General features: G+C 50.5%; 13 protein-coding genes across 13 annotated transcripts; 9 read left to right on the top strand and 4 right to left on the bottom strand.

Annotated features, from left to right (window-relative positions):
* The first annotated feature begins 142 nt into the window (after positions 1–142).
* Positions 143–1612, top strand: BCR37DRAFT_379107 (uncharacterized protein). Its single transcript, XM_040869191.1, has one exon. It carries the CDS (start codon positions 440–442, stop codon positions 1382–1384), a length of 945 nt encoding a protein of 314 aa, XP_040725719.1. The 5' UTR covers positions 143–439; the 3' UTR covers positions 1385–1612.
* BCR37DRAFT_292617 (uncharacterized protein) lies at positions 1518–2108 on the bottom strand. Its single transcript, XM_040866879.1, has one exon. The coding sequence runs from the start codon at positions 1924–1926 to the stop codon at positions 1603–1605; it is 324 nt and encodes a 107-aa protein (XP_040725718.1). The 5' UTR covers positions 1927–2108; the 3' UTR covers positions 1518–1602.
* A 917-nt stretch (positions 2109–3025) lies between these two features.
* On the top strand, positions 3026–3718 carry BCR37DRAFT_387006 (uncharacterized protein; the record flags this gene model as incomplete). Its single annotated transcript, XM_040870499.1, has 1 exon — positions 3026–3718. The coding sequence occupies one exon, from the start codon at positions 3026–3028 to the stop codon at positions 3716–3718; it is 693 nt and encodes a 230-aa protein (XP_040725717.1).
* Positions 3719–3846: 128 nt separating this feature from the next.
* BCR37DRAFT_292615 (putative heat shock protein Hsp98/Hsp104/ClpA) lies at positions 3847–6805 on the bottom strand. Its single transcript, XM_040866878.1, has one exon. It carries the CDS (start codon positions 6679–6681, stop codon positions 3976–3978), a length of 2706 nt encoding a protein of 901 aa, XP_040725716.1. The 5' UTR covers positions 6682–6805; the 3' UTR covers positions 3847–3975.
* A 136-nt stretch (positions 6806–6941) lies between these two features.
* On the top strand, positions 6942–7563 carry BCR37DRAFT_346404 (peptide methionine sulfoxide reductase MsrA; the record flags this gene model as incomplete). The annotated part of the gene is made up of 2 exons (XM_040867686.1): positions 6942–7043; positions 7084–7563. 2 exons carry the CDS (start codon positions 6942–6944, stop codon positions 7561–7563), a joined length of 582 nt encoding a protein of 193 aa, XP_040725715.1.
* On the top strand, positions 7430–8530 carry BCR37DRAFT_294362 (uncharacterized protein). Its single transcript, XM_040866883.1, has 2 exons — positions 7430–7602; positions 7643–8530. Exon 2 carries the CDS (start codon positions 7663–7665, stop codon positions 8344–8346), a length of 684 nt encoding a protein of 227 aa, XP_040725714.1. The 5' UTR covers positions 7430–7602; positions 7643–7662; the 3' UTR covers positions 8347–8530.
* Positions 8185–9618, bottom strand: BCR37DRAFT_292613 (uncharacterized protein). Its single transcript, XM_040866877.1, has one exon. It carries the CDS (start codon positions 9518–9520, stop codon positions 8402–8404), a length of 1119 nt encoding a protein of 372 aa, XP_040725713.1. The 5' UTR covers positions 9521–9618; the 3' UTR covers positions 8185–8401.
* Positions 9619–9716: 98 nt separating this feature from the next.
* On the top strand, positions 9717–10451 carry BCR37DRAFT_392480 (HAD-like domain-containing protein; the record flags this gene model as incomplete). The annotated part of the gene is made up of 2 exons (XM_040871163.1): positions 9717–10290; positions 10327–10451. The coding sequence occupies 2 exons, from the start codon at positions 9717–9719 to the stop codon at positions 10449–10451; spliced, it is 699 nt and encodes a 232-aa protein (XP_040725712.1).
* Positions 10452–10632: 181 nt separating this feature from the next.
* BCR37DRAFT_392479 (uncharacterized protein) lies at positions 10633–11326 on the bottom strand (the record flags this gene model as incomplete). Its single annotated transcript, XM_040871162.1, has 2 exons — positions 10633–11180; positions 11227–11326. The coding sequence occupies 2 exons, from the start codon at positions 11324–11326 to the stop codon at positions 10633–10635; spliced, it is 648 nt and encodes a 215-aa protein (XP_040725711.1).
* Positions 11327–11962: 636 nt separating this feature from the next.
* BCR37DRAFT_387000 (uncharacterized protein) lies at positions 11963–13498 on the top strand (the record flags this gene model as incomplete). Its single annotated transcript, XM_040870498.1, has 4 exons — positions 11963–12159; positions 12188–12547; positions 12578–13158; positions 13263–13498. The coding sequence occupies 4 exons, from the start codon at positions 11963–11965 to the stop codon at positions 13496–13498; spliced, it is 1374 nt and encodes a 457-aa protein (XP_040725710.1).
* Positions 13499–14024: 526 nt separating this feature from the next.
* Positions 14025–15203, top strand: BCR37DRAFT_386999 (uncharacterized protein; the record flags this gene model as incomplete). The annotated part of the gene is made up of 1 exon (XM_040870497.1): positions 14025–15203. One exon carries the CDS (start codon positions 14025–14027, stop codon positions 15201–15203), a length of 1179 nt encoding a protein of 392 aa, XP_040725709.1.
* A 1113-nt stretch (positions 15204–16316) lies between these two features.
* On the top strand, positions 16317–16742 carry BCR37DRAFT_386998 (uncharacterized protein; the record flags this gene model as incomplete). Its single annotated transcript, XM_040870496.1, has 1 exon — positions 16317–16742. The coding sequence occupies one exon, from the start codon at positions 16317–16319 to the stop codon at positions 16740–16742; it is 426 nt and encodes a 141-aa protein (XP_040725708.1).
* A 2026-nt stretch (positions 16743–18768) lies between these two features.
* On the top strand, positions 18769–20142 carry BCR37DRAFT_294984 (uncharacterized protein). The gene has a single exon (XM_040866884.1). It carries the CDS (start codon positions 19146–19148, stop codon positions 19977–19979), a length of 834 nt encoding a protein of 277 aa, XP_040725707.1. The 5' UTR covers positions 18769–19145; the 3' UTR covers positions 19980–20142.
* Positions 20143–20202: the final 60 nt, after the last annotated feature.

The raw sequence follows: 20202 nt of genomic DNA, 5'->3' as shown, positions 1-20202 counted from the left end.
ATACAGATAGCTCTATCACTTGTTTAGTACACCCGCGCTGTTGGCATATACGTACCAGGACGTGTGCGAGAGACGGCCCGGGCCGCGCGTGTGACTCAATTTGTTAAGAGCCCAGAAGGCAACGACCATCAAGTTGCACCAACGACGACTGCAGTCCAGAATGTCGATCCCATGACTATGGCACAACCTGACACGAATACTTTAACGCTGTACTTGCTAGCTGCAAATGCATAAACGCTCAGAGGAACAGCCGGTAACGCAGGCGATCGTGCCGTCCTCGATGCAACCTTAAAGACGCTGCACTGTGACTATCATTAAAGCTTGTATGCTGATCAGGAAGCAGGCACAACGACGGCATCGAGAGGGATGGGCATCTTATAAGTAGCTGCCTGCTCAATGATCTGGTCATCAAGCAATCGTTACAACGCAAGACTAAAACATGCAACTCACACACGCCGCAGCCGTTCTCGCCCTTGCAGCCTCTACCTCTGCTGCACCACTTGAACAGTCAAACGACAAGAAGCAGCCCAAGAACACCGTGCCTGCCTGGCCTCCTGCCGTTCCCAACGCTGATTGCCCTATTGGGTGGCCCAAGCCTATCCGGCCATGGGACCAAGCAAAGTTTAGCTACCCAGGAACTTGCAGGCCAATCTCCATTCCAGTTTATAAGCCTGGATGCATCACAGACACCACCCGACCAGACTCGCCTGCTGGACCAGGATCTCCTCATCCAGCTGGATCTCCTCCCAGACCCGGCTCGCCCAAGCACGAAGGTCCTGGCAGACCCGGCTCGCCCAAGCCACATGGCAAACCGAGGCCAGATTCGCCAAAGCATGATGGTCCTGGCAGACCTGATTCTCCCAAGCCAGATGGACCAAAGCCGCACCCACAGTCTACTTCTGGGCCACAGCCTACATCGACAAAGGCTTCTGTGCCATCTGCCACACCTTCAACACCAACCAAGTACTTCAATCTCCTGGCCCCTGTATCGCCACTAGGCTCCATCTTTGACGGACAGCTCCAGGCCAATTCTCCCTATCCGGCAGTCGACGTCGCTGCTGTTCCATCCAAGGGTCCTGCATCAGTCAGCACACAATTCTACCTCACAGATGGTGCATTGTTTGATCAGTACAACGGCGCTTGCGAGATTTCCTCAGGCAACCAGCTCCAATGCAACAGCATTGTTGATGCAAGCAAGGCTATGAAAGGATTTGCCATCGACCCAGCAACCATGTACTTGGAGTTCAACATGGAAGATCCCTTTTTGGCTGCAACATTGGTACTTCAGACTCGTTTGGCCAAATCATCTTTACTGGCACGCATCTGGACTTTGCCGGCACATCGACTGATACATCTAACCCAAACTGTGATGCATATCACTTGACAGTGAAGTACGTGTAAGCTAAGCATGTGTGAGCTGGCCTCAAACTCTTAGATTTCTTAGCTCTATTCATTCTTCTTCCCGATAGCTTGCTTACAATTTCGAGGTACTCTTTGACACATGACATTGTACTGAGGAGATGCTCGAATAGACCGTCAAGACACTGATAGACACAAACATGGGGCAAAGGGATGGTTGGCCCAGCGCAGTTCAGGCTAGCATCATACTTGGCGTGCCTTCTTTTGAATGGTGCGCAAAAGTATCGTCGCCGAAGATGCAGATGCGCCACTTCTTGCGCGGTAATATTCCAAGGTAGCATGTACGCCAAGATATTCCTCAATTCGGGCCGTTTGCTTGGTTTCAACGACCTCGACGCTTTTATCTTCCTCAGGCTTGCCTGATTTGCCGCGAACGAAGCGGAAGAAAGATGAGATGCATGGATTGCATGGATAGTTAGTGTAGCGCTGATATTCATGAGCAAATACCGGGTCCTTGGCACATGAGAATAGGCACAAAATGTGCAGCTGGAGACTGATGCGCTTCATCAAAGACAAGTCCGTGACTGCCACCAGTAGGCAGCCATTCAAGTGAGATGCTACACTTGCGAGTATGATAGTTCTGTGATTCAACAGTGTGTCCGTATTCAATGCTCATGTTTGCACAAGACTCTCGAGAAGATTTACCAAAGTTTGTGGGTCTACTCATTTTTTAAGAAAGCAAGATCAGTGACCCCTGAAATGACTTTCGAAATCTCAGCAGGGGGGAACTGATCACGTCACCACGATGAGGATGAGGCAGGAGTGCGATTGTACTTTTCTAGTTGCAACATTGCTAGTGCACAGCTATATGCTGCAACTCAGGTCTCGAGATGCCATGCTATTATGAAGAGCCGCAGTACAAATTGATGCTTGTCAGGCCCAGCCCACAACTCGCAATTGCAAGTTTTTTGCAATCGAGAATTCAATCATTTGACATCAGGGGATTTGAAATGGGCAATTTCTAAAGCACCAAGAAACGCTTAAACGCTGCAGATGTGTTTCGTTTCAGCTGCAGATCGCTAGATTGAAGACAATCTAGCCGTCATTTGCAGTTGCGGCGACTGGCTGGAGCGCTAGTTGGTCAACCAGGGAGATTTATCTTGGCACAAGTTTTACTACGCCACAGCGCACATGCGCATGGGACTCATTTCCTGACATCCCAATTTGTCCGAATGCAACCTGGCATCACAGATGCGATGCCTCCTGGCGGAGCTGATCGAGATATCCTGTAACAGCCGACCGTTGAAATATTAGACACAGGCGCCCCGAAGGCCTAGCTGCACATGCAAGACGGGTAGCTCAGAGCACTAGGTTGTTTTCGTACCTCTGCAGTGAGCACAAGACAAAAAGGTGAGAAGCAGGGTAGAAGTGAAGGCGTCACCTGCTTATGCGCTCACTGTATCTATTTTAACATCCTTCAAGCCATGTGTATGCATATGTGCCTACAAGCATCCTTACCCCTGTTCACCACATATGATCAAGCTATAAAGCTGAGACTCCTGGTCTCATCTGCTCCTCAAAACACACTTGCGATCTGCCTACTGGTTCCTGACAGTCGAACTGCGAGCTTCGAGACTGCACCTTTATTCTACTCAGCCGCGGTAAAATGTTGTGCACAATGATGATGCGCGTCGTGGCTTTTGCGCACCTCGCACTGTTTGGTCTCGCAGGTGCTATTTCACAGTCGGAAGCAAATGTCACCAGCTGTGAGAAGGTCGCAGTCAGATTGATCAAGCTCATCTCAGTCGAACCCTGGCAGCTCGTCGAATCATTTGTTACAGCACCATTTTACATGAGCTGTGCTTTGCAGTGTAACTATGAAGTTTGGAAGTACCTTGCTTTTCGAAGAGTAACCAATCTGTGGCCAAAGTACAAGGAACACTGCTTCAGTTTGGAAGATGTCTGCTTGACTCGACAGCTCTGGAAGCGCATTGATTTCCAAAATTTTCAATTCGACTCATTTTTGTCTCAAGGCTTTCAATGCCAATGTCAAATCGACTTGGTGCTGCAAAGAGTGTACAAAGCAGACACAATTTATATTCCCAAACGCTGGGCAACATCTTTCCGGAAGAAATTCCCATACAGTTGTAATCTAGAGAATGTTCGGAAGCGTTTCGAGATTGATGCATGGCAAGCTGTCGATTTGCCCTCGGGTGGCCTTGTCAACTCTAACGTTTCTTGTGCAGCTCAGCCTGGAGAATGTTCATGTGACTGGACCGGAAGTAGTAGCTGCGATGGACGTCCTCCTATGCATTCTGTCACTTCTCTGGATGATCAAGCTTTGAACGACTACTTGTAAATCAGCACTACCTAGGTTGCTTCAAGGACGAGTCATATTGTGGATTCATCTTGGCGAAGTATTTGATGATGCACGATCAAGACTATTTCTACCTCTTTCGATAGCTGCAGTCTAAGTTGATGCATGACGGACGGATCAATGTGGCTGAGCCAGTCGCAAAGTTGCATTTACAATACGTTGCGTTGTTGAGGTGCATGCCCCTGAAAATTGTATCTCACAGTAAAAGTAGTCATATTGCTATGGATTGTAGTCATAAATCATTCAAGCTCCTCCACCTCAATCTCGTCTTCGTCCTCCATCTCATCATCCATATCATGCTCAATCAGCCCATCTTCACCCAGGTGATTGGCAAGAATCGAGAGCCTATTGCCCTTCATCGTAATGATGGCATCCTCCCCATCGCGAATCTGGTCGCGCAACATCAACACAGCCAGACGCTCGAGCACTTCTTTCTGAATAAGACGATTCAGTGGGCGAGCACCGTACTGTGGCGAGTAGCCAGCAGCACCGAGATAGTCCTTTGCAGCGTCATCCAACAACAACCTCACATTCTTGCCATTGAGCAGAATACGTTCCTGCACCTCCTTGATCCGACTCTCGACAATCTTGCGAATATCAGCGTGTGTCAGTTTATTGAAGATGGTGATGGAGGAGAGTCGATTGATGAACTCTGGTCGGAAGCAAGCGCGAATGGCAGACATGACGTGTTCGCGTGTTGCCTTGCTGACTTTGCCGTTGCTGTTACTGGCAGAGTCTTCGAGCAGGTACTTTGCGCCGAGATTGGAAGTCATGATGATGATGGTGTTGCGAGCATCGCACAACCGGCCTTGGCCATCCGTGATGCGTCCTTCATCCAAGAGCTGTAGCAAGACGAGCAACACATCCGGCGCTGCCTTCTCAACCTCGTCAAACAAGACAATTGAGAAGGGTTTGCGTCGAATTGCTTCGGTCAATTGACCGCCTTCCTCATAGCCGACATAACCGGGTGGTGCACCAATGAGTCGCGCGGCCGAGTGCTTCTCACTGTACTCTGAACAATCAATACGCGTAATCGCACGACGATCGTCAAACAGGAACTCTGCAAGCGCCTTGGTAAGCAGCGTCTTGCCCGTACCACTAGGTCCACAAAACAAAAAGCTGGGAGGCGTATTGGGGTCACTCAAACCAGCACGCGACATGCGCACGGCATTGGCAACAGCCTTGACAGCTTCAGGCTGACCAATCACCGTTTCTGCGAGATGCTTCTCCAAGCCAAGCAAGCGAGCCTTGTCGGACATTTTCAACTTGGTGGCAGGAATGTTGGTCCAGCGACTGACAACTTCTGCAATCTCTTGGTCCGTCACCACATCCTTGATGATGGAGTCTTCATCCTGCATGAGTTGGTCTTGCTGGTGCTTCTCCGCTTCAAGGCGTTGAATACGCTTTTCAAGTTCTGGAATGGCATAGTAGGTGAGATCAGCGGCCGTTTGCAAATCGCCTCGACGCTCAGCATCGGTCGCTTTTGCTTTGAGTGTGTCAAGCTTGAGTCGTGCATCCTGCAATTCAGCGCCGCGAGCCTTTTCAGATTCAAACTTGACTTTGAGGGGTCGCAGCTGTTCCTCCAAATTGGCCATTTCCTCGCGTGCTTTACCAAGGCGTTCTTTGGAAGCTTGATCCTTCTCGCGCTCGAGTGCGTGAATCTCAACGGCAAGACGCTTGATGGCGCGTTCAAGCTGGTCGAGTTCTTCGGGCTGTGAGTCGCGCGCGACACTAACGCTAGCGGCTGCTTCATCAATCAAGTCAATGGCTGAGTCTGGAAGACGCCTGCCTGTGAGATAGCGACTTGCGAGTTGTGCAGCAGAGACTAGGGCACTGTCTGTGATGGTCAGATTGTGAAAGACTTCGTAACGTTCCTTCAAGCCACGCAGAATACTGATGGCGTCTGCAACGGTGGGTTCGGGGACATTGACGACCTGGAATCGACGCTCGAGGGCAGAGTCCTTTTCAATGTACTTCTTGTACTCGGCAGTGGTGGTTGCGCCAATGCAGTGCAGAGTACCACGAGCCAACATGGGTTTGAGAATGTTGGCGGCGTCCATACTACCACCAGCAGCGCCAGCGCCTGCAAGAAGATGCATCTCGTCAATGAAGAGGATGATGGGGACTGGGGAGTCTTCGATTTCCTTGAGGACAGATTTGAGACGCTCTTCAAATTCACCACGGTGACTTGTACCGGCAACCAATGCTGTCAGGTCGAGAGAAAGCAACTTTGAGTTTTGAAGGGCTGCGGGGACGTCGTCATTGTTGATGCGCTGAGCGAGACCCTCTGCTACAGCAGTCTTACCGACACCAGGGTCACCGAGCAGAATGGCATTGTTTTTGGTGCGTCTTGAGAGCACTCGAATCGCTCGTGCAATAATTTTTTCGCGGCCAATGACAGGGTCGAGCTTGCCGTCCCGAGCGAGTTGAGTAAAGTCGGTGGTATACTTTTGGAGTGCCTCGAATCCTTCTTCGGCGTTTTTGGTATCGACACGCTTGTTGCCACGAGTTTGGTCGATGGCTACTTGCAATGCCTTGTCTGTGACGCCGCAGCTTTTGAGGATGGTATCAATCTTCTTGTCCTTGACGAGCGCTGCGATGATGTGATCAATGGCGATGAACGAGTCCTTTTGTGATTTCATGATGGACTCGGCGCCTTTGAGGATCTTGAGAGCACCAGGCGAAAGACCGACTGTCTCTGGCGCGGGATCCTGAGAGGGCGTCCTGACGAGTTCTTTTTGGAGGGCTCGTTCGAGCTGAACAGTATCAGCGCCGGTCTTGGTGACGATTTGTGTAAAGAGCGGGATACTGCCATCTTCCTGCGGCGAGAGGAGCGCACAGGCAAGATGCACAGTATCAATTTGAGGGTGGCTGTAGTCTGCAGCGAGCTTCTGAGCTTGGCCGAGCACTTGCTCAGCCTTATTTGTGAATTGTAGATTTGCCATCAGTAGATTGGGTATGTGATGAGGAGCGTATTCATGGGAGAGGCGGTTCTTATGCCTGTTCTTTGTGTAGCAGCAGTTGCTGGACACTGCTGGTGGTTGCTCGTCTTTTCTGGCTGCTGCTCGATCCTTCCAGAAATTCGAAATTCGCCTCAGAGACCGCCACTACCATCACCTACAGGCTACAGCTCACCATTCGCCGCATCTACACAAGTCTCCTCGGGGCATCCACTCTCTACATCATGACCAGCTTCTTCAAAAACATGGCCCGCTCATTCTCATCCACAAGCGCCGCAGGTATTGTTCCTACAGCCACCGCCGGTGATTCAAGCCAAGTCGCCATCTTTGCCAATGGTTGCTTCTGGGTATGCCTCTACGCTTGTTTATACGTTGCTAATACTGCAGGGCACAGAGCATCTCTTCCGCAAGCATTTCGCAGACAAAGGCCTGCTCAAGGCGGAAGTGGGCTACATTGGTGGCAAAACAGATCAGCCTTCCTACCGACAAGTTTGCACTGGCTCAACAGACCATGCAGAGTCTCTCAAAGTAACATTTGATCCATCACGCGTATCATATGCCACGCTGTGCAAGTTCCATTACGCGATGCATGACCCGACCACACTCAACAGGCAAGGTGGTGATCGTGGTACCCAATATCGCAGTGCCATCTTTTACCTGAGCGATGAACAAAAGGAGATTTCTGACAAGGTCACGGCTGAAGTCCAGGAGAAGCACTTCAAGAGCGGCAAGATTACGACGCAGATTGCAGATGGAAGGCAGTTCAAGTGGTATTCTGCTGAAGACTATCATCAAGAGTACCTGCACCACAACCCAGGTGGCTATGAGTGCCCTGCACACTATGTACGCTTCAAGTACGACGAGTGATCGTAAGTCTGTAACCATACTTTGTTCTTGTACAGACCCGTACGTCATGACCCCAGACCAAAATTTAGATTCAGAAAAGCGACTTGACTCGACAAAATCATGTTTCGCAAAAGCTGCCTGGCTCTCAGAGTTCCAGCTACAGGACTCTCTGTACGGCCATTCGCTACGACCAGACTCGCATGCTCCGAACCGCTCAAGCACCACGAGCTCAAGGAAGATGTATCCGTCACAAAGCAGTACGACAATGAGACACCCGTTTCTGAGCAAATCAAAGAGTTTTACGAGCTTGCAGACAACACCCGCATCTCTATGCTTGGTACCGTACGAAGTGGCAACATTGTAACACGCGCCATGGCCGTCTCGAAGCGCGAAGGTCCTGATTTTCTCTACCTCGCCAATATCCATTCACAAAAGATGCGCGACATTGAACAAGACGACAAGGTGAATGTCACCTTCTTTGATGCCTCCTCCATGTCGTGGATCTCCGTGTCTGGTAAGGCTACTATCTCACAAGACGAGACCAAGATTCGCGAAATCTACTCACCCATTGTTCTTGCTTGGTTTGGCTCAGAGTCTGAAGGCCCATACACGGGCGCAGCGGATGATCCTCGTATGGCGATTGTCAAGGTCAAGGCAACACGCGTCTCCTACTATAAGAGCACAAAGGGCAAGATTGGCCGCATGACGGATATTGCCAAGGCCATTGGGCTTGGTCAAGTGGCACAAACAGGTGTCCTTAGGGAGATTCACAGCGAGGCGTTGGAGGGTGCTCGATCAGGATAGATGTTTTTGCATCACCGAGTGATTGAGGGGAGTGATGCTAAGACTAGTGGATAGATTAAACGCGCTCAGTGAGCTCCTTCTCAGACTTTTGCTCAAGCTCGGCCATTTCCCGGTCAACACGTTCCTTGACGCGATTCGGCTGCTCTTGTGTACGCTCATGCACCGGTTGCTCGGATCTAGCAGTGCTGACAGTCCTGTAGATGGACATGGCAGAAGCAATCGCACCACTCAAGTCATTCAGACCGCCGCCAATAACGACAGAGGTGCCCTTCTGTGCCAGCTGACCATAAGCGTGTACATACTGCTCTGCAACTTTGAGTGCCAATGCATCCTGTCCACTTTTTCCTTGTGCTTGGATCGTCTCTGCAATGGCCTTGAGTCCCTTGGCCGATGCTTCAGCAGCAAGAATCACAGACTCGGCATTACCAGCAGCAACATTCACCGTACGTGCCTTTTCAGCCTCAGAAGCAAGGATCGCACTCTGCTTCTGTCCCTCAGCGATATTGATGGCAGACTGTCGTTGTCCCTCTGATTCAAGGATCTCGGCACGTTTCGAACGTTCAGCAGAGACTTGTCGGTGCATGGCAAGCAGCACATTCTTTGGTGGATGAATATCGCGAATCTCATAACGCAAGCATTCAACACCCCATGCTTCAGCCGCACTGTTAATGGCTGTGGAGATGTGATGATTGAGACTAGCACGTTCGCGAAGACAATTGTCGAGTGTCAATTGACCAATTTCGGAGCGCATAGTGGTTTGTGCGAGTTGTGTCACGGCGTACTCGGCGTCTTCCACGCCATACGACGCTTTAAAGGGATCGACGACTCGGTAGTAAAGCACACCATCGATATCGAGCGTGACATTGTCCAGAGTAATAGCAGACTGCAAAGGTACCTCCAACGCAACCTCCTTCAAACTCTTTGCATACGGTATCTTATCAATAACAGGCCAGAGAAAAGCAAGACCAGGCGCAAGTGTGCGTGAATATTTGCCGAATCGCTCGACGATATATGCGGATTGCTGGGGTACAAAGACAATGATGCTATTGGCACGGCCACCTGTGCGGAAGACGGTGCTCCGTGTAGGCCGACTGGCTTCGCGCGTGTAGCAGCGCCTGAAGGTTGGTGCCTGCTGTCGAGCTAAATTGACTAACAGCGTGCTTGGCTTTAGCATTTTATCAAATAGGTAGTAGAGAGAGAGTACAGCAGGATGGCAACCTTATAGCTAGCTGGCCTTATCCGACAAAGCAAGTCAGAATCCTTTGAGGATTGCGTGGCGTTGTGCTGCTGTCGATTGTTCTCTCGGCGCAACCATCAATCCTTCTCCGCAGTTTCACCACCCAACAAGATCAAGCATTTCTAATCCTTCAATGTCCATCAAAGCAGTCGTATTCGACCTCGGCGGCGTTTGTGTCGCATCGCCCTTACATGCCATCAATGCCTATGAAAAAGAACACGGCCTGCCGCATAATTACCTCAATTTCATGATTGCAAAGTGGAAGTCCCCGAGCCCCATGAATCGACTCGAGATGGGAGCCATTGAAGCGGTCGATGCCAATTTCTACAAGCTGTTTGGCGAGCATTTGTCGGATCCTGAGGGTTACGAAGCGTACTTGAAGCAATTTCCAGAAACAAAGCGTACAAAAGCGCCTGTTGTCGATGGTGAGACGCTCTTCACTCGCATGCTTGATGCAACCAGTACGCCGAATGAGCCATTGATTGCTTATATTCGGCAGCTCAAGGCTACAGGAAAGTACAAAGTTTGGGCCTTGACCAACAACTTTCCCATCACGACAAAGACAGATGGTATGCTGCATCCATTGTTTGATGGGATCGTCGGCAGTGTGCAAGTCAAGCTCAGGAAGCCAGACCCGCGTATCTATCAGCTATTGCTGCAGCGTCTAGACTTGCCTGCTAATCAAGTCGTCTTTCTTGATGACATTGGTATGTATCCATGCTAGTGGGTTTCGCTAACAAAAGGTGCCAATTTGAAGGCTGCAAAGAAGGAAGGCATCAGGACAATTCAAGTCGACTTTCGTACAACGCCCAAGGCGATTGAGCAGCTTGATGCCATGCTTGGAGAGAACCTCAAGGCGAAGCTTTGATTGTGATTCATCATGACCTTCATCTAGTAGCTCAAAAGCATCAGTCCACCGTTGTACGGTTTCGGCTTACATTTCTATGCTGCAGCATCGAATATGGTCAATGATGAAAGACAGAGTGATCATAAGGCTAGTGCAAAGAAGAGAAAGGAGACTTCGACGTCGCGCCAGATTTGGTGTCGCATCAGAGAATAAGAGGATTGCCCGGCTCTTGTTTGATTTGCTGTCGCACCGAGCGTCTTGCTTGAGGCGCGTGCAGAAGCGTGGCCTCTTCAGGTTCTGGCTTGACACGCACGCGGCGGACAGGCTTCTCGCGCACAGGTGCATCTTCTTCAGCAGCACTCAAGCTCGGCTGAATGACTTGAGCTGAAGCTGTACAAGGAATGGAGAGTGTCGCCACGGCAGTCTCGAGATCTAGCATCGTCGTGTCCTTCCCTTGAGCTGGTTCGACTGCAAGCTTGTCCCTGTTGCGACGTCGGTGACGACTCTTAGAGGGTGGCGCTGGTGACGCTGACTGAACTGGAGGATGAGCGCTTTGTGCAACACGCGTGGCAAACGGCATCCTGTCTGTAATCTCATACTCCACGGCATGACCGAGCGTTCGCGCAGCTGTTGCCCTCTGGGAATCTGGCACAGCGGGTGCAAGCGACTCGACAGTTCTCTCAAGGTGGTCTACCGTCTCCTCAGGTCGTGTCTCGGCTGGTACGATAGTTGTCTCGTCTGGAGGTCGACCTTGCAAAAGGTCAGTCATGGTCTCTAAGTCTTGTTGGTGACATACGGTCATAGAAGTGGCAGTTGAGATAGAGTTGACCTCCTGCTTGTACGACAACATGTGTAGTGCTCAATGGAGCAGCACGACCTTCTCCTTCGTTGTTCATGGCTTGTGCTTTGCTTGCTTGTGTGTTTGAGTGTGTCTTCGACTCTTCGCCATCTCGTTGTCGTCTGTTCTGCAACCTACAACGACAACTGCTTGTACGTGTTAATGCACCTGGTCTGGCAGAGGACGCTCACGGCTGAGACATCCAGACTCGACGATAGCTTCTCTACTGCTAGGCTATCAGTTGTATGGCTGGTGGAATGACTCAGTCTTCGTTTAGGGTCAGTACGGCTTACACTGGCGCCCTCACTCATTGGCACATTGATGTGAGCGATAGAGGCTGCGTAGAAACTGCTGTGCCATCGCCTTAGTAGCTCCAATCGCGCTTCGACGTCGACGTCTTGCGACGTCAGCTGCACCTGGCCAATCAGCTACGATGAATGTACAAGAGGCTGCCGTGCTCACTTCGGTCTTCGCGGAATATTGTTGACAGGGAAAAGCCGCAAAGCGTTTGCATCACTGGGATCAAGTCTACCTTCTGCTTCACCAGCTACTCCTCACCAGGGTTCAGCATGGCGGAAGCATGTCGCAATTTTTCCATGAGCCCTCATCGTGAACGAGGACAGGTGTCATTTTTTCTGAGCAACACTCGTCTTCAAATGCTTTTGCAAATTGCTGTTGCCACAGCGTTTTAGCGATGAAGCTCTTGACTTTTGCGGAAATGGGGCCCCTTATGCCTGCAGACCTCGGGTGGCCATTGCGTCAAAGCGATACGGAAGAGCTCATTGACCCTGATGGCTTTGTTGAACTTTGTTACCTTCCAACCAATGGAGATCTTGCAACCGACGCAGAGCTGCAGGCGGTGGTGGAAGCAACAATGACCGACCCAAGAGCGTCAGGCCATACTAAAACAGGCTGCCAGGTGGGAAGATGCTTTCAATGCAGGTAACGGCTTTGGACAGCGACCGGCGGACTACGAAAATGATGTGACAATAGCTCATCAAATGCAATCATCCAGCTCAGAACATGACCTTGCTTCTGATGAGAAGTTCGATGATTCTTGGGCTAACGAGGAGTACGACCCTTTCAGTGAAGCACTGGATTTATACAACGATCCAGATGACCCTGGCGAACAAAGTCCGAGCGACGACCAAACTTGCAAGATTCTCCACTTGAAGCTCACGCGGTTCTTCATTTTGCAGCCAGCTTCTCCACTGACGTGTGAGCAGACATATAAAGCGGGGGCGATGGCCTTGGACTACGTCGTCAATGACTATTCTGGGTATACCTGAAAACCACGCTCGTGCGGCAGATGCTCCTATGCCAATAGCAAAGTACTCGGCAGCCCTCTTGGATTCACGTCTTGCGACTCTTGTCAGGCCGATACACAAACCGCACTGCAAAATTCTTGGGAGTGTCAATGGGCTGTATATTTCCAGTCCAAATTTCTAAGGGCATCCATCGCATTACGTTTTCAGCACTTTGCCAGGATTTTTGGACTCGACTTACGGTTCAAAAAGCGTGGACTCTTGTTCGAAGCACAGTCTCGTCTCCGGCAATTCATTGAAAACTTCAATCAAGCTTGTCGTCAAAATGAGTACAAAATCTCGGAGCAGCCTACGATAGTTCAGCAATGCATGTGTACGGTTGGCTTCTTGATGGTTGCCCTCTCGTCAAGAGTTTGCAACGTCAAAGACATTAGCCAGCGCCTCCGAATTCATCAATGGCTCACGGAGGAGTTAGGAGTGTTGCCAGAGTCAGTGCATTGCACTGATCCTTACCATGTTTGCGACTGTGACAATCTCATGCGAACCTCCTCGGAGTCTAAAGCTGCCTTGACACTTTGCCGGCTGATGTCAGATGATGGGGCAAGTACCAGTCCCGAGCCACCCCGTAAGCGGTTCAAGGGATCTGTACCCTCTTTACACACTCGCCATTCATCTGCGTAGGCGCAGTGATAGAGCAGAATTGAGTCACCACTTTTCACATTTGACAAGCCATCTCGTCGATGATTACTCGCGCTTGCAGACATCCCGAGGTCGACATCGTCCAGTTGCAGCGAAAGGCTGCATCTGGTATGGTAGCGTTGTTTGCAGCTCGCGCTGTCTATGCTTCCTGCATGAAGTGTGAAACTGCAGATGGACCTATGTACAAGTCGCCTCAAGTGCTCACTCCTGTCTCATGCCTCGATTTAGTTTCAAGGGATGATCAGGTGCTCCCAAGCTCGAGGTGACATCAGTCAGCTCCTTCATGACTATCATGACCGAGTCTCATAGGAGGAGGTCGACAGCTACAAAGCCATCGAACCTGAACTTCGCCGAGTGTGGCCTGACATCCTGTCTCTGAGCCAAGCAATGGTGCATTTTGACTACAGGAGGAAGTACTCTGCAAGCATATCACTATTGGAGTCAGCATCACTTAGTCTCCTGACTTCAGGAGGGGAAATGAACTATTGAAAAAGCTTCAATACTGAACTCATCATACTCAAACTTGGTCAGCCTCCAAGAAGCTGCTGTCCATACGGCGGAAGTAAGATTATATGTCCAGAACTTCTGCAAAGTACTCAATTGATGTCAAGCGGACTGAGCCTCCTGTTTAAACAGCTGCATAAACAGGGGTGCCAGCCTAGCGGGAGTCATTTTACTCATTTCGCCTGAGCCCTCGTCCTCATTACAATCAAAAATAGGCGTTATTCTGCGTGGCCATCATCTGCTTGTCAAATGCATCTGCAGTGTGTCTTATCCACAGTCTTCTTGACCATGGCAGGTTTCGCGACATTTGGTCCCCATGCATTCGCTAGGATTCCGGAGCAGAGCGACTTGGAATTTCCCAGAGTCGCGGGATCGTTGGATGAGATTGATGACATTGCCAATGGTGTTAATGATCTGGGAATCAATGAAGACCTACAAGCGCAAGAAGCAGCAATGAACGACCCAGCAATGCTCCATGCAATAGCGGATCAGATTGCTCAGGATGAGGATGAATATGAGCATGAGTATGAGTATGGATATGACTATGACTATAACTATGAGCAAGAGGTAGAGGCACGACACCTCTCTGACCAAGAAGCAGAGGACCGCGATTCAGATGGTCTCGCCGACTCTGCTTCCGAAGAAGATCAGATCGACAAAACCTGCCGTGTACTTTCTTTGCAACTCATTTCCATGGCATTACTGCCTCCGTACATGGGCTCATGCAAAACTGTATGCCAGGCTAGGGCAGATGCATTGTACCTCGCCATCAACAGTGTGCCAAACGAGTGGTGTCATACTGGCGTGCGCGAAATTTGCCTTGAATCGGATGGCAAGTCGGTTGAACCCACTCTTGAATTAATGGCTTGCACAGATTGTCAAGATAATACATGGGAAGAGGTACAGAAAGCCTGGATGTGTGGGCCACATGGCTACTCATGGTCGCCAACAAGGTCTGACTTTGCCCATTGGCTTGGACTGTCAGGACCAGGAGAGGAGTGGGGTCAATCATCAGGAGGTGCGACGTCGCTTGTGTTCGCCGCAATGTCACGTCTGAGTGATCTGTTTGAAACAGTCTATAAGAGATGCGGTCCAGCACACTGGTTGCAAAGTGTTTCGAACATCAAACAATGCAGTTGTAGGGCCAAGTTGGTTATGGTCACCTACACTGATTCTCGGAACAGAGTCTCGAATCGGACATCCAGTAACCTTTGTGATGTCAAGGATATCAAAGAACGCTTTGCCATACAAGGATGGGTGCCAGAGGAGTCAAGAGTATTGCAAGAGAATGTGTATTGCACCGACCCTCGCCAGGTTTGCGACTGTTCTTTCCTTCAGCAAGTCGGCTCTGAGCCAGATGCTCCCTTACAATTTTGTAAGCCAAGGCCAGACGATGGCGCAAGCACTAGTTCCTCTTGGTTCGATCCATCTGCTATGTCGTATCGGTCACCAGAGGCCTTTCATTGATAGCCGCCTGACTCATCTGGTATTCCGTATTGGATGCCGCAGCCAATCCATAGACGCCTGACTAAGCTATAGACGTTTTATCATTCGCAAGCTCGCCGAGGTCGCCTGACTTGACTATAGGCATTTATATCCAAGATCACCATCGTCAAATATTGGCAGCCCATCTCGGCGTACGCTGCTCCAAAATCATCGCGACGAGACTTGTTTGGCAGCGGCGCAGCGCCCGTCAACACATGCACGCGCCAGGTCGGCGTAAATGTCGCTGAGCAGCGAGTAAGTCATTTAGTCATGCAGAGGATCGTCTGAAATCTTCGTGGAATATGCTTGCCAGGGAAAAGCTGCAAAGCGTTTGCATCTCTGTCAACAAGTCTACCTCTTGCCTCATAAGCTGTACGTCACGAGGGTTCAGCATGATGGAAGCAAGATGCAGATCTTGTCGAGCCCTCGTCTTGAATAAGGACAGGTCTCATTCTTCCTGATTAACACTCACCTTCAAATGCTTCTGCAAATCGGATTTTCCGCAGCGTTTCTAGCAGTGAAACTCTCTTTTTTGCGTCAACGGGACCCCTGGTGTCTGCAGACCTCGGATGGCTTTGGCGTCGAAGCGATACGAAAATGCTCAATGACCTTGATGGCCTTGTTGAAGCTGGTGTTCTTCCACCCGATGGAGATCTTGCAATCGACGCAGAGCTACAGGCGATTGTGAAAGCGACGATGAACGACCCAGGAGAGCTTCAGGCCATACTAGAACGGGTTGCCAGATGGGAAGATGCTTTGAATGCGGAAAATGGCTTTGAACAGCGACCGGCGAGTCACGACAATGATGTGACAATAGCTCATCAAATGCAATGCAATCATTCAGCTCAGAACATGGCTCTTCTTGTGATGATAAGCTCGATGACTTTTGTGAATTCGAGGAGTACGACCCTTTCAATCAAGCATTGAAATCCTACAACGATCCAAATGACCCTGGCGAACAAGTTTGGAGCGACGACCAAACTTGCAAAATTCTCCACTTGAAGCTCACGAGGTTCTTCAGTCTGCGGCCAGCTTCTCCTCTGACCTGTGAGCAGACATGTAAGGCGGGGGCGATAGCCTTGGACTACGCCGTCAATGACTATCCTGGGTATTCCTGCAAAGCACGCTCGCGCGGCTCATGCTTCTATGCCAGTATTCACCTACTCGGCAAACCCCCTTTGGGTTATCGTCTTGCGAATCTTGTCAGGCCACTGCATATGCTGGACTGCAAGATTCTTGGGAGTGCAAATGGGCTGTATATTTCCATTCCCCCAAGCTCTTGAAGGTATCGAATTACATTTGCAGCATTTGGCCAAGACTTGTGGACTCGACTCACGCCGGCAACTCATTGAAGACGTCAACCGAGCTTGTGGTCAAAGCGAGCACAAAAATTTAGAGCAAGCTACCACGATTCAGCAATGCAAATGGATGGTCGACCTCTTTATGGTTGCCATCACGACAAATGATTACAACTTCAAAGACTTCAGCGAGCGTCTCAAGGTATCTGCACGCTTCTTCTAGTGTTCGCCATTCATCCACGTAGGCTCTGTACTAGCTATAGAGCAGAATAGTGATCGCCACTTTTCATATTTGACAAGCCATCTCGTCGCTGATTACTCGCGCTTGCAGACATCCCGAGGTCGACATCGTCCAATTGCAGCGAAAGGCTGCATCTAGTCTGGTAGCGTTGTTTGCAGCTCGTGTTGTCTATGCTTCCTGCATGAAGGGCGATTTTGCAGCACGAATCTATGTACAAGTTGGCTCGAGTGCTCACTCCTGTCTCATGCCTCGATTCAGCTTCAAGGGATGATCAGGTGCTCCCAGATGCCTGAGCACAAGCTCGAGGTGACATCAGTCAGCTCCTTAATGACTATCAAGACCAAGTCTCATAGGAAGAGGTTGACAGCTACAAAGCCATCGCACCTGAACCTCGCCGAGTGTGGCCTGACATCCTGTCTCTGAGCCAGGCAATGATGCATTTTGCCTACAGGAGGAAGTACTCTGCAAGCATATCACTATCGGAGTCAGCATCACTTAGCCTCCTGAATTCAGGAGGAGAAATGAACTATTGGAAAAGCCTCAATTACTGAACCCATCGTAATCAAACTTGGTCAGCCTCCAAGAAGCTGTTACTCATGGCCATATGACGGAAGTAAGATTCTTTGTCCAGAGACTCTGCAAAGTGTTCGATCAATATCAAGCAGATTTTGCCTCCTGCTCAAACAGCTGCATAAACAGGGGTGCCAGCATAGCGGGGGTAATTTGACACGTTTGCCTAAGCCATCGTCCTCATTACAATCACATCACAAAACAGGCGTGGTTCTGCGTGGTCATCATCCGCTTGCCAAATGCATCTGCAGTGTGTCATATCCACAGTCTTCTTGACCATGGCAGGTTTCGCGACATTTGGTCCCCATGCATTCGGAAAGGTTCCGGGGTACAGCTACTCGGGATTCGCCGGCGGAGGGGACTCGTCTGGAGATGACATTGGCAATGGTATCCATGATGTTGGAAACAATCAAGGCCTACACACGCCAGATCTCTCCCACCAAAATGATCTCACCGTTCCTGCTACCGAAAAAGTTCAGAAGGACGGACTCTGACGTGTTCTCTATGTGCAACTCTACAACGTGGCAATAGTGCCCTTGGACTCGGTCTCATGCGAGCAGTTATGCCAGGGCAAGGCAGATACATTGTACATGACCGTCAACAAGGATCAAGACTTCTGTCAAACTGGCGTGCGCCCAACCTGCTACTGATTTAGAGGCGATTCACTTGGAGAAACTCCTGCTCTCGAGGCTTGCCCAGGGTGTCAATCTGAAACATGGCAAGAGGTAGAAAGAGCCTGGATGTGCGAGCCACGTGAATACACATGGAGGCCAGCAAAATCGATGTGGTCTGGCTTCGCCAATTCGCTTGGACTGCCGAATCCAAAATGGACGTGGGGTCCAGCAGCAGGAAGTACGAAGTCGCTTGTGGAGGCCGCACAGTCACGCCTGCGTCAACTGTTTAATTCTGTCAATGAGAAATGCGGTCAAAAACACGGGGAGCTGCGAAGTCGTGCTCCGACAGCCCTGCAATGCCAGTGTAAGGTTGATTTGGTTATGGTCACCTTCACTAATAGTCTGGACCCTGAGGATGTAAAACTTGGCCTTGAAGATCCTTGTGAAGTTGATACTATCACAAAACGCTTTGCCACACTCGGATGGATGCCAAAGGAGTCACAAGTGTTGCAAGAAAACGTGTATTGCTTCGACCCTCGCCAGGTTTGCGATTGTGATTTCCTTTTCGAAGACCTCCTCAATCCACATACCCCGGTACGATTTTGCAAGCCCATACCAGACGATGGGGCAAGCACTAGTTCCTCTCCGCCTGGAACATCTGATAAGTCCGATCGGCCACCAGAGGCCTTTCGCTAACAGTCGCCTGAGTCATCTGGTATGTCATATCGGATGTAGGAGCCCTTTTATAGTCGCTTGACTTAGCTATAGGCATTTATATCCAAGATCACCACCGTCAAATATTGGCAGCCCATCTCGGCGTACGCTGCATCAAAAACATCGCGACGAGACTTGTTTGGCAGCGGCGCAGCGCCCGTCAACACATGCACGCGCCAGGTCGGCGTCATTGTCGCTGAGCAGCGAATAAGCTATTCAGTCATGCCCAGGATCGTCCGACATCGGCAGCCGACGATTCAGTCACACGCCAAGGATGCGTTGCTTGCGCTGCATGAACGATTCGAGGTGGTTGACCTTGACGAGGTCTCACGAACTTGGGTGGTGCCGATGGGTGTAGTTTTGAACCTTGTGTACTGGTTGTGTTGCTATCGAGTCTTCATGTCTCAATCAAGTCCAGACGTGGTGTTTGAGAGTCGTGGTGGGGGTTCAGCTATGCCGACAAGATGGGTGACTCGGTGGGTATGTGATGCTCGATCTCTTGGACAAAGCTAATGACGAGGCATCGACGACTCTGTTCTTCATGACGCTTGCAAGCTTCCTCAATGTTTACTACCTGCTTTCTCGGCGGCGGACATATCATGTGCAAGCACCCGCTGCTGTAAGCTTGCCTGGATCACCGGATGATCGACCCAGTTCATCTGCAGCGAAAGCAATGGTGATCTGGGAGCCATCGCTGCCGTCGCTGCGTCTCTTCAGCATCTTGAGTCCGCTTCATCTCTTCATTACATGGCAGCTCTGTCTGTCACCCTATCTGCTCTTCACACTGCTCGCACTATCTGCCACGCTCCTCGGCGCACTTCATCTGTTCATGCAGCATGTTCAGCACAAGCAGCGTCTATATGGCCATGTCTTTAGCGAGTATGATCGCACGTTTGTTGAACCACGCCTCAACATTATGAAGCGCGATGTTGGCTGCGGCACGTCACCAGATGAGCAGGGCGTTTATGTGGAAGTGCATACTCCGAAGGTTGGCATTTTGGACAGTCGCAGGGAACGTGGGATCCCGAAGAGCGCAAGTATGGTCAGGATGCATGATTGGGAACAGACTACGGGTGGTGACTTGCCATCAACTCCTGTGCTTTGGCGTCAACAGCCCCAATTGTCTGGGATTTCTTCTCCTGCGAAAGGTATGAGTGCTCTGCAGAGTCCTGTGCGTCGTGGTCGGTCGCCGATGAAGCCTGCTGGGTGGCGGTCTTCTGCCCCTGGTGCGATCGGGTCTCCTGCGCCGGTCTTTGCTGGAGGGGTACTTGGCACTCAGCGCAAGCCAAGGACAGTCCCTTCTCAGCTGCGGGATGAGTGAGATGAGCCAGAGTGCCTCCTTACTGTCGCTCAGTGGATGCTGCTGCCGTCCCATCTCGCCATTTCCTGTTTCTCCGGGGCTGCGGAACAATTTCACTTCCAGGCGCTTTGAGTTTGTTCGAGATTTGCAGCGCGAGGGCGGCAACGGAAACACTCAAGGGCGCTTAGGAGAGGCCGCATCCCCAAATCCCATCAGATCCACCTCTCGACCCATTCATACCCAT

Source organism: Protomyces lactucae-debilis (genome assembly GCF_002105105.1).
Source record: "Protomyces lactucae-debilis strain 12-1054 chromosome Unknown BCR37scaffold_8, whole genome shotgun sequence".
NCBI classification, from domain to species: Eukaryota; Fungi; Ascomycota; class Taphrinomycetes; order Taphrinales; family Protomycetaceae; genus Protomyces; species Protomyces lactucae-debilis.
Note: the sequence above shows the minus strand (reverse complement) of the source record. Positions and strands in the feature narration are given on the sequence as shown.

Coding starts and splice junctions, on each gene's coding strand:
- BCR37DRAFT_294984 (XM_040866884.1), top strand. CDS start 19,146: ATGCTCGATCTCTTGGACAAAGCTAATGACGAGGCATCGACGACTCTG.
- BCR37DRAFT_292617 (XM_040866879.1), bottom strand. CDS start 1,926: ATGAAGCGCATCAGTCTCCAGCTGCACATTTTGTGCCTATTCTCATGT.
- BCR37DRAFT_379107 (XM_040869191.1), top strand. CDS start 440: ATGCAACTCACACACGCCGCAGCCGTTCTCGCCCTTGCAGCCTCTACC.
- BCR37DRAFT_294362 (XM_040866883.1), top strand. CDS start 7,663: ATGTTTCGCAAAAGCTGCCTGGCTCTCAGAGTTCCAGCTACAGGACTC.
- BCR37DRAFT_292613 (XM_040866877.1), bottom strand. CDS start 9,520: ATGCTAAAGCCAAGCACGCTGTTAGTCAATTTAGCTCGACAGCAGGCA.
- BCR37DRAFT_292615 (XM_040866878.1), bottom strand. CDS start 6,681: ATGGCAAATCTACAATTCACAAATAAGGCTGAGCAAGTGCTCGGCCAA.